Below are 15,929 nucleotides of genomic sequence, written 5' to 3'. Positions count from 1 at the left end.
TATTTATCTCCAGCTTGTCAGCTAATATTTAAGGAAGAAGACTTTCCCCTTGTGCCATATTTGTTCTTTGACCTCATATTTCAGTTTTATAGTATTTGCTTGCTCCAGGAGTGCTCACATCTGTTTTATGAGAGTTGATTGTTGCGGCAGTACAGCTTAGGTTTTTTTTTTTTTTTGCCCCTCCTTTTCCAGAGTGTTGCATAAGATTATTGGTTAGCTGCTGCATGTTTCAGCGCTGCAGGCGGACCTTTCTAATGCTCCCGCTGCCTGGGCGCGGAGGAAGTCGGGAAGGAGCGCTGTTTATTTATAGGACAGGGAGGTCTTTCCCTTCTCTGCGCAACTCTCAGTCAACCACAAAGCCAGCAGAAGCGTCCAGAATGATTTCATGTCTGCGCCTGTGACTCATTTTTTTTTACAGATTTATATAGCAGAGTTTTGCCTGTAAAAAAGCTTGCCTGGCGTTCTTGCTGTGGGAAATCCCTGACGTTGTTAGCACCGCAAGGAATGCTATTTGTGTTTTCTGATTTTGTTACCAGCTGCTTCCACTGGATTTAGGTGGTTATTCTGTGTATAATATTGACCTCAGTCCTATTGTTTTAACTTTTGATGCTATTTATACTTAAGAGAATCTCTGTTATTGAGATTTCTTTTGCTTGATTTTGATGTCAAGTAGTTTATGACTCTACTTGTGTGCATTCGGCCTTTAATTACGAAAGTTCCTGAACTGTTTTCTTGCTTAAAGGAAATTAAGCAAGAAATTCCTTGCTTAATTTCAGTTGGCTTTTATTTCAGCCAACTGAAATAAAAGTTTCAGCCAACTTTTATTTCAGTTGGCTGAAATAAAACTTCTAAGACAAATTCAGCAGTTTTTTTACCCCCTTGCATCACATAGGAATGTTTCCATATAAAAGTATGCAGAGATTATGATGTAATGAAATGAAACCAATGTAAATCATTAAAAAAAATAAATAAATAATTCACACTAACAGATTAACTGTTTTGTACCACAAAAACTCTCCTAATATCCTGTAAACTGTCTTAATATCCTTTTGCAGTTGTGCTTCACATATTTGTGTGTAAATATATCAACATTATTCAAGATTATCCCACTGTGAGAATCTCATACTGTCCCATTCCTATTTAAATGAATGACGTCTCATATGCAGCTACATTTTCTGTGACTTTATTGTCTTTAACCATTACTGCAGGTCTTTGTCCTCTGGTCTCTGAACTAAATCAGGTGGAAACAGTTTGACCCACATGGCCCTGCATGAAAATTTACTGAGCCCTAGTGCTTTGCTTTACTGCCCCACTTAATTGCATATAGGCACACACGCACACACTGTTTAATGCACATACACAGACACACTAGTCCAGATGCTCTGTTTTCTCTGTTGCTGGAGGGCAGTAACTGATGTTATTTACATTGCAGTTATCATAAGAAAATGGCACCGATAGAAAGATGGATTATTGCAAATTTTACAGGGATTAATCAAAAAGCCACAGAGCGAGTTGAAAGCTAAGGAAAGTATTTTTGTATTTCCTCCCAATGCTTTATTTTTGTGCGTTCTTCGTGGGCGGGGCCTCTGAAGCTGAGTCACGCTTCGGCTCTCTGGCCCTCCTCCAGCAGATTGAGAAGCTTCTTTATCACAAATCTCCACTGCTCCTCTGAGACCCCATCATCCTTATATCTGCTGCCTCAGACGGCTTCTTGCGGTGCACGCGTCTTAAAGCGCCAAACAGCCTGGCAGCTGCAAATGCGTGAGGTTATGACTCTAAGGCTTATCTAGTAATTTGCATTATGTGTGTAGAAGGGATGCGTTGTGTCGGATGGACTGATTGCTGGTAGTGAGATGTTAGTTTGGTTGTTCTGCATGAATAGGTCGAGGGTAAAAGGGATGAAGAGGAAGAGGAGGGGGACAGGGAGAGGCCAAACTGTTGTCATGGATCAAAGATTGTCAGTGTGATGATGAGGAAGAGGTGAAAGGAAATGGGCACATAAAAATTCCCAGAGCAGCCTTTGCCTTGCCTGAGGCGTAAGGCTATTTGTGTGTAACTGTTTGCATGTGTGTGATGAATACAGTTTCATAAAACTGTTCTCCTGTACTTTGCTATAAATCATTTATTTTAAAAGCACACTAGTTTACAGTGCTCATGGAAACATCTTCATGTTTTGTTTTGCTATGGTAAATATGTTTTTTTTTTTTTTGTAGAATACTGAGTGAAAATTGATGTGTGACGTTGATCCTCCACCCTGTTTGGGATCTTCACTGATCCTAGTGAATTCAGCCTCCGGCTCAGAACTGTTATATTGATCAGACCTGAACAGACACGTCTACTTTTGTTAACGACACTCTGAAGGAATTGAGACTCTCTGGTCTTTATTGTTTGGTATTACGTATCAGAATAATTTGCATAAAGTGATTTACCAAACTCTGAGAATAGTCTGGAAATGATTCCACAGGCCAATGTTATCACTGCTAGCATAATTTAATTTCCTAAGCTATCTAGCCCTCATGTGTGGATCTGTTCCAAGAATATCTGAAATCCACAAATAATCGAGATGCATTCTAAAAACACTTACTTTATAACTGCCTATTTTAATAATTTGAACACCAACTATACCTTTAATATGCAGGAGAAATCATCTTAGTACTACTCCAGATTCAAACATCCACAGATCTCTTCTCTTGGAGTACAGCCAATCAGTCCAAAGAGAAATGGCCGGGCAGCTTTGCAAACACCAGCCAATAGCCTGTCAAGTAGCATCATGTCCAGGTGTCTCAGCTTCTCAAGCTGCATTTTCTTTCAAATATTTCAAATGTGCTCTGAGAAAAAAAAATCTGCAAAAAGGCGAGTTTTTCACCTAAAATCTAGAGTTCCTTTAGTTAGAAAGAAAACTTTTCAAGCTGCATAAAAGTCTGCAATTGTTGACACATTAAAATGTATTACACCATTAACCTCAAACCTTTCAATGGCTAACGTGTGTGTACTTTAACATGTATAATTACACCTGCTAAGTGAAGCAGAGACTGAAAGGGATTTGCAACAGTAACTTTGTGCAAGAGAACTTGATAAACCCCAGAAACAACAGTTTAAAATGATAAATACATGTGAATCATGCTCTGCAAGAAAACACCGACAGGTCTCCTTCCAACCCTTCTCAACCTTAGCTGTCATGTGCACACACATTCCCGTCTCACAGACACTGCTGGGACTGCCTTGCTGTCATTTTCACAAGAAGCTCTAAGGAGCCCTTGTTAGCAGAGTCTGAGTTCCTTGTCAAAGGAGCATACATCATGTCGCTCCTTCATGTTACCTTTCCCTTGAAGTGATGCATTTCGCAGCAGCGGAGGGCGAGGTGTTGTGCTTGATCTTGCTCGAGGCACTGAATTATTTTTCTTGTGATTGCTATTTTCAAATTCCTGTCCCTCTCGGTTCCCTTGCAACAAAAGGAGAAGTGGCTTTTGTGTTTGACCAGAATGGTCCATAACGATGCATGAAGGTCCTCTTAGAATTTTTTGTAAAAGTTGGAGGTTTGGGTCAACACTCTATTCACTTTAACTATTTGAACCCAAAACATTTTCTTTGTTCATTTCTTTTATAACACTTGATAAATATCTTTGAATGGAAAGCTGCTGGTCACGGCACTGCTGTCATTTTGCCGAGATGTTTCAGAATACCCACCGCTGCTTTTAGTTTGCTCTAACTAGTTAAAAGCAAGAGACTGTATCCCCGTTCACATAAATCCCTCATTTCCAGATCTGTTCACATATTTCAACCACAAGTAATACCACTCCATAAATGTACTACTCATCTACCGCAATCACCATGTGAATATGGTATCCTGCTTCCCAGGAGGGAAACGTTACAAAACAGCTGTGTGGATGTGTGCAGTAATGACTCTTTGGATATGAAGGAATCTGTGGCATTAGAGTTTGTTTGTTCTGTAATTTGTCATTTTTATCTTTTTTTAAATATACTTTAAAAAAGGTATGTAGGATTTAAAATGTGTTCATATTTTTAATATTTTATGCTTATTGCTTGGCCAAGTTCTTTTAATGGTTCCTTATTGATTCACAATATAGTATATATTTATATGGTTTGTAAATGTTGCCACTAAAAGATGATCAATATTCCCCATTTAGAAAAGAGTCAACTGGATACCAGTTGGTTTACTTTGCATCTTTTTGTTTCTTTTTTCAGAAACTTTTCATTGAATCAATCTTAAAAACTTATCTATGTGAAATTAACACATTGTTTTTATCTGCATGACTTGTCTTCTGTTAAAATTTTACATAAATTCTCATTTTTCACTAGATCTTCAATAGATTCTCATTCAGAATCTATTGCTGCTTCAATATTTACAAGCTGCTCTGTCATCAGATAAAAACAAGTAACATTTTTATTGTTCTACCACAATTGATGGCTCTACTTAGTCCTACTTAGATCTTATCTGTCTATAAAGCAGCTGCTCTAAGAGTCTTCTGTCTGCAAAACATCCGTCTCTTCTGAGTTACAGCATCTTTAAATAATCCCTGATTGAGAATTTATGAGAAGTTTTTTTTTTTTATCAGTTTGGGTCTAGACTTTTAACTTGCTTAGGAATGCACGGCGTGTTTTATGTACTTTCCTGTGACAAGCATAGAAACATTTTTGAATATTTATTTAAATCATCTCAGCTTGAATGAGTTTTCCAAATGCAAGCAATCTGCAGAAAATATAAAATTCGTCTTCCACGATGCGCACACATTAATATCAGAATAATACAAGAGGCAATATAAAATGCAAACACCATGCTGTAGACATCAGGGTTATGATCTCTGGAGTTTGGTCTTTTCCACGGCTGCATAAGTTTAGAAAAAGAAAATAGAGTATGATAATTTATCTGTTTACTTAAATTTCTTTGTGTTTACTCCTGTTATCCGTCCCTCCATCAGTCAAACATGATGAGTAAAAGAATCAACTTCAGCCTTGAATGGCATGTACAGTAGTTCTACACGTTTCTATTATTTTCACTCCCAACATGGGGCTGCAGCGGTCCGAGCCGGTGCCGGTGAGAGATGCACAGAAAGAAGGAAGTCACGGCAGTGCACACAGCAATTTAAATTTTAATTGCCTAGATTTATCTTCCCTGTACAGTGTGACGGGGTGATAACTAAGGCTGATAGCACAGAGAGCCTGTTTGTTAAAGCCTGGCAACACATCCAGATATCTGGGCAGGAGTCACAACAAGAGCCCAATGGATTTAGTGCAGCATTTCTTTGGCCTTCGACAAACACTCATATACACTGTACAACGCGCACGGCTCAGCTGAGGCTTAAGTGCTGGTTCACTCCCAAAGCTGAGCAAATTGCTCGATCTCAGCCTGTCTGCGGCACTTCATCACATGTACTCAGGAACACAGTAGATTGCTTTAACAGTCAGCAGCAGAGTGCCAAGGTAAGCTTTTCCTCCGGTTGCACAGTCAAAGGTTAAACAAACTTTTCGTGATTGGCAGCAAATAAAGCCACTCTGTCGATGCAGGTTAAGTGTTTAAAATCCTTATCTTATCAAGGTCCTTATTAGATCCCACAGTATGCCAACTATCCTTGCCCATGCAATGTTCCCGCTCTGGTGTCCTTCCATTCTTAGCAACTTTATTACTTACATGATGTGTGTATCGTTGCCAAGCTCCTAAGTGGGCACCGATTTGATCTTGTTCTGAATATCTTCATGTCGTGCTTTATGACAGGATGTTTGTGTAAGCAGAGATTGTAGATCCACGCTCAGCTTGAGATTTGCAAATCCTGCTTGGTCCATTACAGGCAAAACTTAAAAGCTCACAGGAATAAAAGCCAGGAAATTTCACTCCACTCGGCCATCTTGCTTTCTTAAAGCATTGCGCTCTCTCTCTCTCTCGCAGCCTGAATGAACTCCGGACATGTTTTTTCCTTTTAATAGTTTCTCTCGTTTCTCTGTGTTTTATAACAACGCTGTTACTGAAAATGAATAACAATTAGTTCACGTAGCACATTAATCAAATCCACACTGAAAGGTGGATTTTTGACTTTCTGATCAACAGTCGAGGTTGACCAAGCAGAAAGTCAGCTGATTATCATCACCTGCCAATTCCTCCGTAGTTAATAAAAAACCATAATGCACTTCCTCATGGAACAATACACAGTCTGCAAACCGATTGGTTTGTTCAGGTGTCGACTGAGCTAAACCAAACAWTGTGTTTGCAGCAAATGTTACATAAGCCTGGGTTACAAGCTGATGGGAAAACTGTATTACATAAATGTATGCATACATTTATTTTCACTGTTAACATTTCAGCTGCACAGCAGTAACATCTCTTATCTTCTGCACTGGAAGCACCACCTAAAGCGGGAAACTGGTTAGGTCAGCATCAGAACTTGGTCTTGCTTAGCCCAGAGCTTGAATATAATTTTTTTATATTTATGTCTAAACATAAGAGCTTTTTAATCCTCTGAGATTTAAATTCACTCCAAATTTGCAGTAATGTGGCTGAAATATGTTTATGCCCTTATTTTTACACTAGAACGTAGGAAGAGTGCCTCATTTTCTAGCCGTTTAGAAACTGCGTTGCTAACTAAATGTGTTCCTTCACTCTGGACTGATGGATTTGGACATCCTGGATGCTGTCAAGGTTACAAAGTGTAATTGTGTTTGAAAGTTAGGCTACTCCCATTTATCTTAAAATATAAACTGTTGTCTGTTGTGACTCGAATGTCCTCAGAAGCCCTGCCCTTTGCCCCCCTTTTTCACGCTCCGTAGAAACTAGTAAGGTATGAAGAAGCAGAGCAGAGACAGGTAGGTGAAGATAATGTTATTAGAGATGACAAAGGCAAAAGGAAATTCCCAGAATGGGACGCTGCTGTCATCTCAATGGGAACAATGTTTGTGCCGTGTCTGAATCAGCTTTATTGGCCAAGGAGTTTTGTAAAAACAAAGCAAAAAAAATCTTCTATTTATTCAGTTTGTTATGAAATTTGACCTAATGTTTTTAATAAACAGTATCAAAGAACACCAAAACTCAGGGAGGTAATGTCAAATCACTGTTGTCCTGTTTACTCACACTTGGAAAAATAGGAAAGTTCAGAGCTCTAGATTTTTGTTTCAACCCTCTTCAGCGTTTCAGTGACGTTACGCTCTGGACTTTGACTGAGCCATTTGATTTGTTGTTTTGGCCTCAGCTTTCACTCTAGAATGCTTTCTGTTCAAACCCTGAAACTGGAAAACAAGCCCACATCATCACCCTGCCACCTCCATACCTGACAGTTGGAGGAACAGGTTGAAACATTGCGACATGATCTCTATTATAGCCAAAAACTTTTTTTTTTTTTTTTTTTTGACAAGCCGCCTCACATTTGACTATAAACCACTCCATCATATAGAGGAGATCTTGATCAAGGCAATCACAGCAAAGTTCTGAGGTTTTGTTTCTTCACAACAAACCCAAATCATCATCCCTCCTCCACTGTGCTTTACAGTTAATTTGTTGTTAATGAGCTGATGTGCATTATTGCCAAACAACTTTACTTGGCAATTGTTTGTACAAAGTATATTGTTCTAGACGACTTGGTCTTCATGCAGGAAAACTTGATGAGGCGTTCTCCATCAGCCTTTCAGCCTTTTTCATATGGTTCTGCTGGGAATTTAAACATTTATCACGTCAACTGAGGCCTCTGGAGATGGAGTTTGGGTATTTTTGTTTGTTTCCAGGAATTCTGATGTTGATAAAGTTGATGCTTTCTTAACTGTATACCACTGGAATATAGTGGGTCTTAATGAAAACAACAACAAACAGCAACAATAGTTTCTGTCTTTTTTAACTCATATTTGGATCCTTCAGACCTCCAAACTGTCGGCACACCAGTTTCTTATTGCCAAAGTATCCAAACCTGGTTATTAGTTCCTCGAGTGCATTTGATTAGCTAAACTGTGGCCACAGATTAATCTGAAAGAGCTCCTGACTCCTTTATCGCCAACTTGAGTTTTGCTCTACATATTCCTCAGACTGGAACTGATTTATTCAACATCAATATTAACATGCCCCACCCCAAAAAAAAAAAAAAAATGTAAGTTTTGCAAGTGCATATTAGCTCAGCAGGCTTACTTAGCTACAGCTAATAATTCAGTGATTCTTCCCCAAATCCCTAAAAGATGGTTAATATTCTCATGCTAAAAAAGTAAAGAGCATTTTTCCATGAAATATTGAGAACAAGAAGTCCCTGGCATGTCACACAGCGCAAATATGATCAGTTAGATCCTGCCTTTCTCCCCTGCCTCTTTCAATCTGCTCATCTTCCACCCGTCCTACATGCATCGCTTAATTTTCCATGCCTTTCAGTCAGCTTCAAAATAAAGACGTTCGACCTCCATCTGTGGATTTTTTATTTATTTTTTTCTAACGCCCTCTGCTTTCCCTCCTTCTGTTAGCGCGCTATTCCCAGCTGCCACCGAGACTTGTTTTTCAGACACACTTGCATCAACAAATGCAATGAAAGCGTAATTGAATAATTTTCTTAAGGGATGCGAAGGCATAATGTGTAATTTCGCTGTGCCACCATGCTGTTTTATAATATGCTCTCACTCCGTCGCCCCGGAGTTTCATCTCTGGCTTCTCCATGTGAGACGGCACCAAGTGGGCGATGGTGAGGGATGTGAACGATTGCATGTTCTATTTTTCTTCATATCCCTACACTGATTTTCATCCCCTCCTGCCTGCTACCCAACAATTAAAACCTTACAAATGTACTTAATTAACTGCAATAACGCACACTTAAGATCTGTTACTGGAAGTGTAATGAACCCTGGCGACGCTCCAAAAAGAATAAAAAACAAGCAAAATTGAGTTTAAGAAACTAGCTTTACTCCTCCGTTTGCCCCGGGGAATCTGCAAAAAAGGTACGCCTGAGGTGGAAACGGGCAAAGTGAGAATGGTTGGGTTTTATTTAGATGACAGCAGCATGAGCTCGTCTTTTGATTGAGGACTCATCAAGTAGTTAATGTTGTGACTCCCGGTGACTGATGGCCTTCGGGAGATAGTGGAACGCTGAGTGGAATAATGACTTGCTGCTGCTGCAGAGAAACCCTATTATCAGACTGTCAGCAGACGTATAGAGCTCATTTATAATTAGCATCACGATAAGAATTTAAAGATCAAGCTCGAAACGCTGGTTTACGCATTCTTGTCGCTTACTTGCTTTATTTTTACCTTGATTTGCAATGACTGAGAGGCTAGCAAGAGTTGCACAGTAGCTAAAAACGGGTACATTTGTATAAAGTGAAAGAAATAATATGTCAGAAAGTTAGTACTATAAAAATAACAATGATTTTTCAAATAGAATTGTTCTGTGGCCTCCACAGTCTTGGAAAAAATTACTCACTTCACAGTCATGTGGTCATTATCACCGACACCCATAGTCATTGAATAGATAGTATAAAATGAACGAAAGGTTTTGGCGTAACTTGATGGATGAATCTCCTTTTTCACAAAGCAAAAAAGGGAAAGCGGATGATTTTCTGGCCTTTGCAGGTGGACAAGATCAGTTTCACAACTAATTATTGGTCGATCAGCCAGCGTTAAGGAAATCAGACCAGCTGATCGATCAGTGCATCACCAGTTTGAATATATAGATATATATAATGTATATCGTTGCAAAGTTTACTGGAAGGAAAAAGTGTGATTGAAATGAGATTCTTAGATTCTTGGGGGGCCTTTTTGTAGCCTCCATGCATTTTGCAGGAGTTGGAAGTCAGCCTGCGTCTGTAGCACCTTTGACTAGCAAAGTAAGTTATTCACAGTCTAGTGTTGTCTGACTTATAGGCACAAACAGCATGAGTTAAAAGCAGAAACAACACTCGATGACTTCAGCCTACAAGAAAGACGAGAGATGCTACTTAAATTTGAAGCAGTTGCTCGCTCAACAACAGGACTGCTCCATCTTCTTTGTCCGCCATTGTTGTTTTGAAAAGAACGACATGGAGAGACTCCCAGTGCAGATTTACAGGTTGTCCTGACATCAGTGCAGGACGCCTGTCGTCCCTCACTGCCGTCTTTCTTTAAGAAATTCCCAGCTGTGTGGAATGTCGTCGCTCTGGATTAGTGATATGAAGTCAGAGGGAGTTTATATGGAGAGGCTTCTCAAGAATAACAGAAAGAAAATCTAAGTATCAATAGCAAAGCTATATATTTTTTTAATTTATCCACTAAAATAGATTAATGTCTCAATGTTTCTATAGTTTACAGAGATGCTTGTTTTGTTCTTAGACAAACCAGCAAAGGAAAGATGACACAATGCATCATATATTTTAACCTGATTGTTTGTTTGTTTTTTGTTTTTGCTTCAGCAGCAGCATCAGCTTTCCAGGATGCCTGTTTGTGTGTAATCACCAAATCTGTTGCCTTGACTTAATCCTGCTACTTTTCTTCCCAAGCAACACATTACAGCAGCTTAAATCACTCCAAGAGTTGGTGCTCATGTGTGTCTTAAGACAATAAGATGCTCTCATACAGTAGTTTATTATTTGGCTTCCTGCAGTGTGATGGATGCACGGACAGTAGTTTGTCTCTAATTATCATTAGCCTCCCGGAGAGGAAAAACCTGTTGTAATTGCAACTCTTATTTCTGCAGCGCCTTGATCAGCAAATGACTCTCCTCCTGCTGTTATGCTGAATGGAGATGGTTGTCTTTTGTAGAAGTCCAAAAACGATTCTGGCAGCGATGCTGTGAAATTCTCCATGTGTGTTTTAAATCATTTGAATAACTTTGGAGCAGGAAATCTACCGCTTTGTCATGTTGGGTCATTAAAAGTTGAGTTTAAATAAAAGGTGCCTGTCAAAAATGTTGAAATGTAAGTGGATTATTAGAATTATGTACTTTTTTTATGTGTTTAACCAGCAAATCTTAATAAAACAAGAATTTTATTCTAAATTAAAAGTTAATTACCGTGTCATAGTGGGTCCAGCTTAACTTTACCTGCTTCCAGGATGACGGACATCTGCATTTATACTGATCATCTGTTGGCGGGGCTTCCTGCCTGCTGTGATTAACCTCAGCATCTTTGGTTAAACTCTCACTGTGAATGTGGGTCTTTCCACTCAGCCGTTGCTCCTGCTGCCACTGTGGTTGAAATTACAGCATAAAAATGTTTGTTGAAGTTGTTTTTCTCTATATAGGATGCTAAAACTGAGAGATTCTGACCAGATGCAATGTTGTAGTCGTAAATCGCCGCTGTACCAGATTAGCTTAACTTGTTTTGATGTCTAAAGTCATCTGAAACTATGTAGAAGTGTATTTTTATAGACCAGATTAATTTTGTGCCTTTTCCTGAGGCACATAAATGTAGTCACATGGTCACTGAATGCTTCCTTCCTAAATATATCATCATATTAATATGAAGTTACATAAAAATGACAGTTTGCTCCACATGTGGCGTGACATAGTGTTGTCATCATGTTGGCAGACTTCTACAAAAAAGTGTAGAGGAAGGACTAAAAGGGATTAAAAATATAATTTTCCTTTTGTGATATGTAATTTGTCAGGAAATGTGGATACAAGAAGTGTAAACAGAAGCGAGGAAAGAAAAGATGACAAAAAAGTCACTAAAAGTCACGGGAAACATAAATTAATTGTTCCTTATTTGCATGCGTCTTATTTTTAAACATAGTAAGAATGGGCAGCAATTATGACTAAAAGCTGGCATATTACATATGTGAGATTGAGTGTGTAGTTTTGTAAAGCCACTTCCTTACCAAGAGTGGAAGAAAGGAGGAGCTGGTTTTAATATTTAATATTGTGACATTTCCAGGCAAACAATGTAATGGTGATGGAGGGATTCCACAGCTCAAACCCGGGGGTCATTTTTATTCCGTATTTTCTCAAAAATGATTGATTTTGATCTATTTTTTTTACATCAGAAAAACACCCAAACCCTTTAGTAAGGGCTTGCAGATGCAAACACTGATGGAAAAACATGCACATTTTTTTAAATAGTGTTTTTTTGGTATCTGTTGTCCTTTTATGCAGGCTTGTCGGCTACATCTGATTCATGGTCGGCCTTGTGCTGCCTCACTCCAAAGAGATTTAAGAGAACAGATTCACTTTGGATTCACCTGCTGCTCTTTTGGGGCGCTGTTTTCAAATCTCCTATTGCATGAATTCCTGGCAGAGCTGTAGTGTTTTGTGTTGCATAGTAAATCTCCTGACCTGTACTCTTTGTTTGCTACTCGCTGTGTGCACATGCCTCGCCTCTGAGCACGGCGGTGTTTATGTCTGCATTGAAGAGGGGGGTCCTTTTGCTGTATTCCACCTCAGGTTTTGCTCCATTTATTTTAACTGATGGCTATAAACCCAAGCTATGTATTCACCACAGCAGGCCAGTTCACCTGAGTATACAAGTGGCTGTTATATCGACCAATCTATTGAGTCATTAAATAGTGAAGCTGGCTTCGGGGCCTTGTCTGAGCTGGGTGTGTATTTGGAGGGAATACAAAGTTAGTAATTGTAGCATTTAGACTGAGATGTTATCTGGGGTTTATTTGACTAGGTGTAATTTCTCTTAGTCAGCGTGATAACTTCTCAGATAAAACCCAATGGATCATTTGTCTTCTCCGTTATCGCGGTAACATCAGACTGTGCGCACATGCTAAGCTAGTATACAGTGGTGTGTTAGCGCACACAAACACACATGTGCTGCCGAAGAGACAAAACAAAACGTGCATGAACATGTCCGCACATGCAAAACGGAGGTGGACATGCACAGTAATAACTAGCTGGATTCTAATTGTCAAGATATTAGAATAGCATAATGACTTAATAGAGAAATAATGGTGCAATTAGGGCCACATTTGTTTTATTTTATCTGCTAGTTTTAGTTGATTTTTTTTTTTTTTTTCCCGGCAGTCACTTTCCAAAAATAAATCATAGTTTTCAATTGTTGCTTGGTACAAGCAACTTATACTGAACGCTCAGGAAGGTGTTGTTCTTCTACAGTAAATATTCATCAAGGCGGTAAAAAAGTATTTTTCTTCTTTCCCTCTAAAACACTCGACCACCTGTTTTAACAGATCAAACATGCATTAATATGCATTAATATGTGAAGTGGAAACCGTTTTGATACAATCGTTTAAGGTCTGTCATATCACCGCTCTTGGGGGTTCAGCCAATCAGAGCTAAGGAAAATGAATGGCACTCCTGGATTGGCTGCATTGCAAATGGCAGTCAATGCCTATGCATTTTGTACTTTGTTGTGAGTGTTATAGATATGCTTTATTGGAAAATTGGTAATAAATAATTTGCAATCTGTCTACGACTCTAAAACCCCCCTTCCCAAAAAAAAAATAAATAAATAGTGCGTCTTTCTAAAAATATTGGTAGTATCTTGTCTCATTAATGTGAACCTAGTGTCGTTAATAGTCTTGTGAGTTTGCTTTAACCATACACACTTACCTCCAAAGCCCACCGATATTTGGGTTCCTCACCTAACCGTACTGGAATGAAGCATGCTGTTTGCCCTGGAAGTGAAACCGTCCTGCAGAAAAAGCAATTATTTATTTAATCATGCTACTCTCTCAGACGAACATTCGCTCCAGATTGATACCAAATATCAGTTGACTTCTCCAGCATGAGGATATTAGCCACGCGGTATTGGTGATGATGTGTCTTATGCATTCTGATCAAATATTCCGTTACTCTGTCAGCTCTGCTGTACGTAATAGAGTCGGCCAGATCCATGTTCAAACAGCATTAAGCTCTCAACTCTCTCACTCCAGCTGCTCTATCCAAATAATGACCTTGCTCTCCGTGTGCTTACCACACCTCTGCTGTTTGGCTGACACCTTGTGTGTACTCTGGCCTGATGGGAATGATTGTTGCATCCAGGCTTATTGACACTACTGCAGCATCAATCCACTGTTGTTGTTTTTTTATACACACACACATGTATATATATACATACACACACACACACACACACACACACACACACATATATATATATATATTTGTTGCTGGACTGGTGAGGAGATATTGAGGGATTTGGAGGGAGGATGCTGCTTCTTGCTGAGATTTTGCTGTGGATCTTTTGCTGTGATGCTTATAGTGATGATTTATTGATTTCTGTGAATTCTGCAGGCAGTCTCTACTCGAGGGGTGAGAGGTGAAAGACATTTCTAGCTACCTATGTTTTTGTCTGCCTTTTATTTGTCCAGGACGGAGCTCGGGATAATCTTCAGATTTACCGTTTCAGTGAAAATGTATTGAAACGTGGCAAATGTAGTTAGCTCAATAAAGAAATATTGCTGCTTTTGCATTACATCTTCAAATTTTAAGCAGTGTAAGTCATCCATTCTCTTTGAAACTCTGGTCACATTGCTTTGGGTTTAGCTTGAACTGAAAACTGATGGCTGTCTGACAGATGCTCACCAACAGTTGACGTAATCAACAAAAATATTAAAACTGGCGTCTTGTCAGAACCAACTAACTGGAAACCAATACAGCCCATCACTAATCTGTCTAATGTTGCTGTGGGTATAGATGCACATTTATCCAGGTACCATCTGTTTGTTGGTTCCCAACCATATAGTCAGACAGAGATTTAAAGAGGAGAGGTCAAAGCAAGTGAAATGGATTAGCACCTGCTTGCCAAMMACTGATGGTGCCAACCAGGGCATGTAAACGAACAGCAAAGTTGTTGATTTCTAACCCAGATAATGAACCTTTAGCCAGTCATGAGGCTTCATCAGGGCATCTGCATCTTCAGTCAGAGGCTTTTCTTCAGATTAATTGCAAGACTGACTGCTACTGGAGATCCTTCTACTCACAGCATCATCTTCCACGACTCTTGGATGATACGAGTTACGATAACATTGAATTTCTCTTTGGGAATTCAAAAATTTAGTTGAATCGTATTGCATTTCTGTACAAAAATTATTTAGAGGAATCAAGTCATAATCATCGAACAGCACACACATAAAGAAATGACCATACATATGGAAGTTGACATGTTCTCATTTACTCCCCTGCTTCTGTCAGCCAGTTTTCTTCTTCCTAATGATGATAGCTGAAGTACCGGCATGGAACATGTGGTGAAATCATCATGTTGAAGATTTAATCGATGGTTTTACGAGGGGAGTCGACCCGTCTTGGTCCTTTCAGGAGAGAGACGCGATGACTCCACATCATCCCCTCCACCCTGCTCCTCTACCCTGGGGTCCTGTTACACGCGTTGGTGTCCTCCTGATTCAGGAACGTCATCTCTTGGCCAAGTCTTAGCGTAAAAACCGACAACCTAAAGTAGTTTTCCGAAAGGAATATTTGAGGAAATCCCCAGTAATACTGCAGTGAAATCATTATGCATGTTACTGGAACCAGCTAACATGTCAGGAAAATAAAAAACACACCTCAAGGACTTATGTCATGATGGCTGATCACATGATTAATGACTGTCCTTGAAGAGCGCCTGTTTGTGCTATGATTTACCAAACTCACTGTTCATCTGCCTAACCCACCATGGGCATGTATGTTAATTAATTACGGGTATCTTTGATTGCAATTGAGATGATTGCTTCACCTTGCTCCCCTTATAGGAACAACCTCATCAACTCGGTGTGGAACCGTTTACTGCTGGGAACATATGGGGTTTAAATCAGATGTACTCTTGCTTAGATTCATTTCTTGATCTTCAGTAAATATTTTTGATTGATTCACTCACATATCACCCCTTAAATTCCTTGGCATACCGAGTGTCACTTGGTGTAATTTTTGGCTGGACGGATCAATATGTTTGCCCCATATCTACAACCTGAGATGAAAACACACATCCAATAAATGCAAACTCTGCAAAATCATGTCAGAAATGTTAAGGGCCTAATCCACTTTGAAATAACGACTCTCAAGTCACCGTACGCCAGTCTTCCT

The 15,929-nt window shown here is 39.3% G+C and overlaps 1 protein-coding gene across 1 annotated transcript in view; it reads left to right on the top strand.

Moving 5' to 3' along the window:
* The first annotated feature begins 5,026 nt into the window (after window positions 1-5,026).
* The window catches only part of vav2 (vav 2 guanine nucleotide exchange factor), a 177,619-nt gene continuing 166,716 nt past the window's right edge, over window positions 5,027-15,929 (top strand). The window contains exon 1 of the mRNA XM_008424709.1: window positions 5,027-5,056. Within this exon, the coding sequence (XP_008422931.1) occupies window positions 5,027-5,056 (30 nt within the window). The remainder of the gene's footprint in view (window positions 5,057-15,929) is intronic.

The sequence above is a fragment of the Poecilia reticulata genome, linkage group LG12 (assembly GCF_000633615.1).
Source record: "Poecilia reticulata strain Guanapo linkage group LG12, Guppy_female_1.0+MT, whole genome shotgun sequence".
NCBI lineage: Eukaryota > Metazoa > Chordata > Actinopteri > Cyprinodontiformes > Poeciliidae > Poecilia > Poecilia reticulata.
The sequence above is the reverse complement of the archived record's forward strand: the minus strand, read 5'-3'. Positions and strand labels throughout refer to the sequence as shown.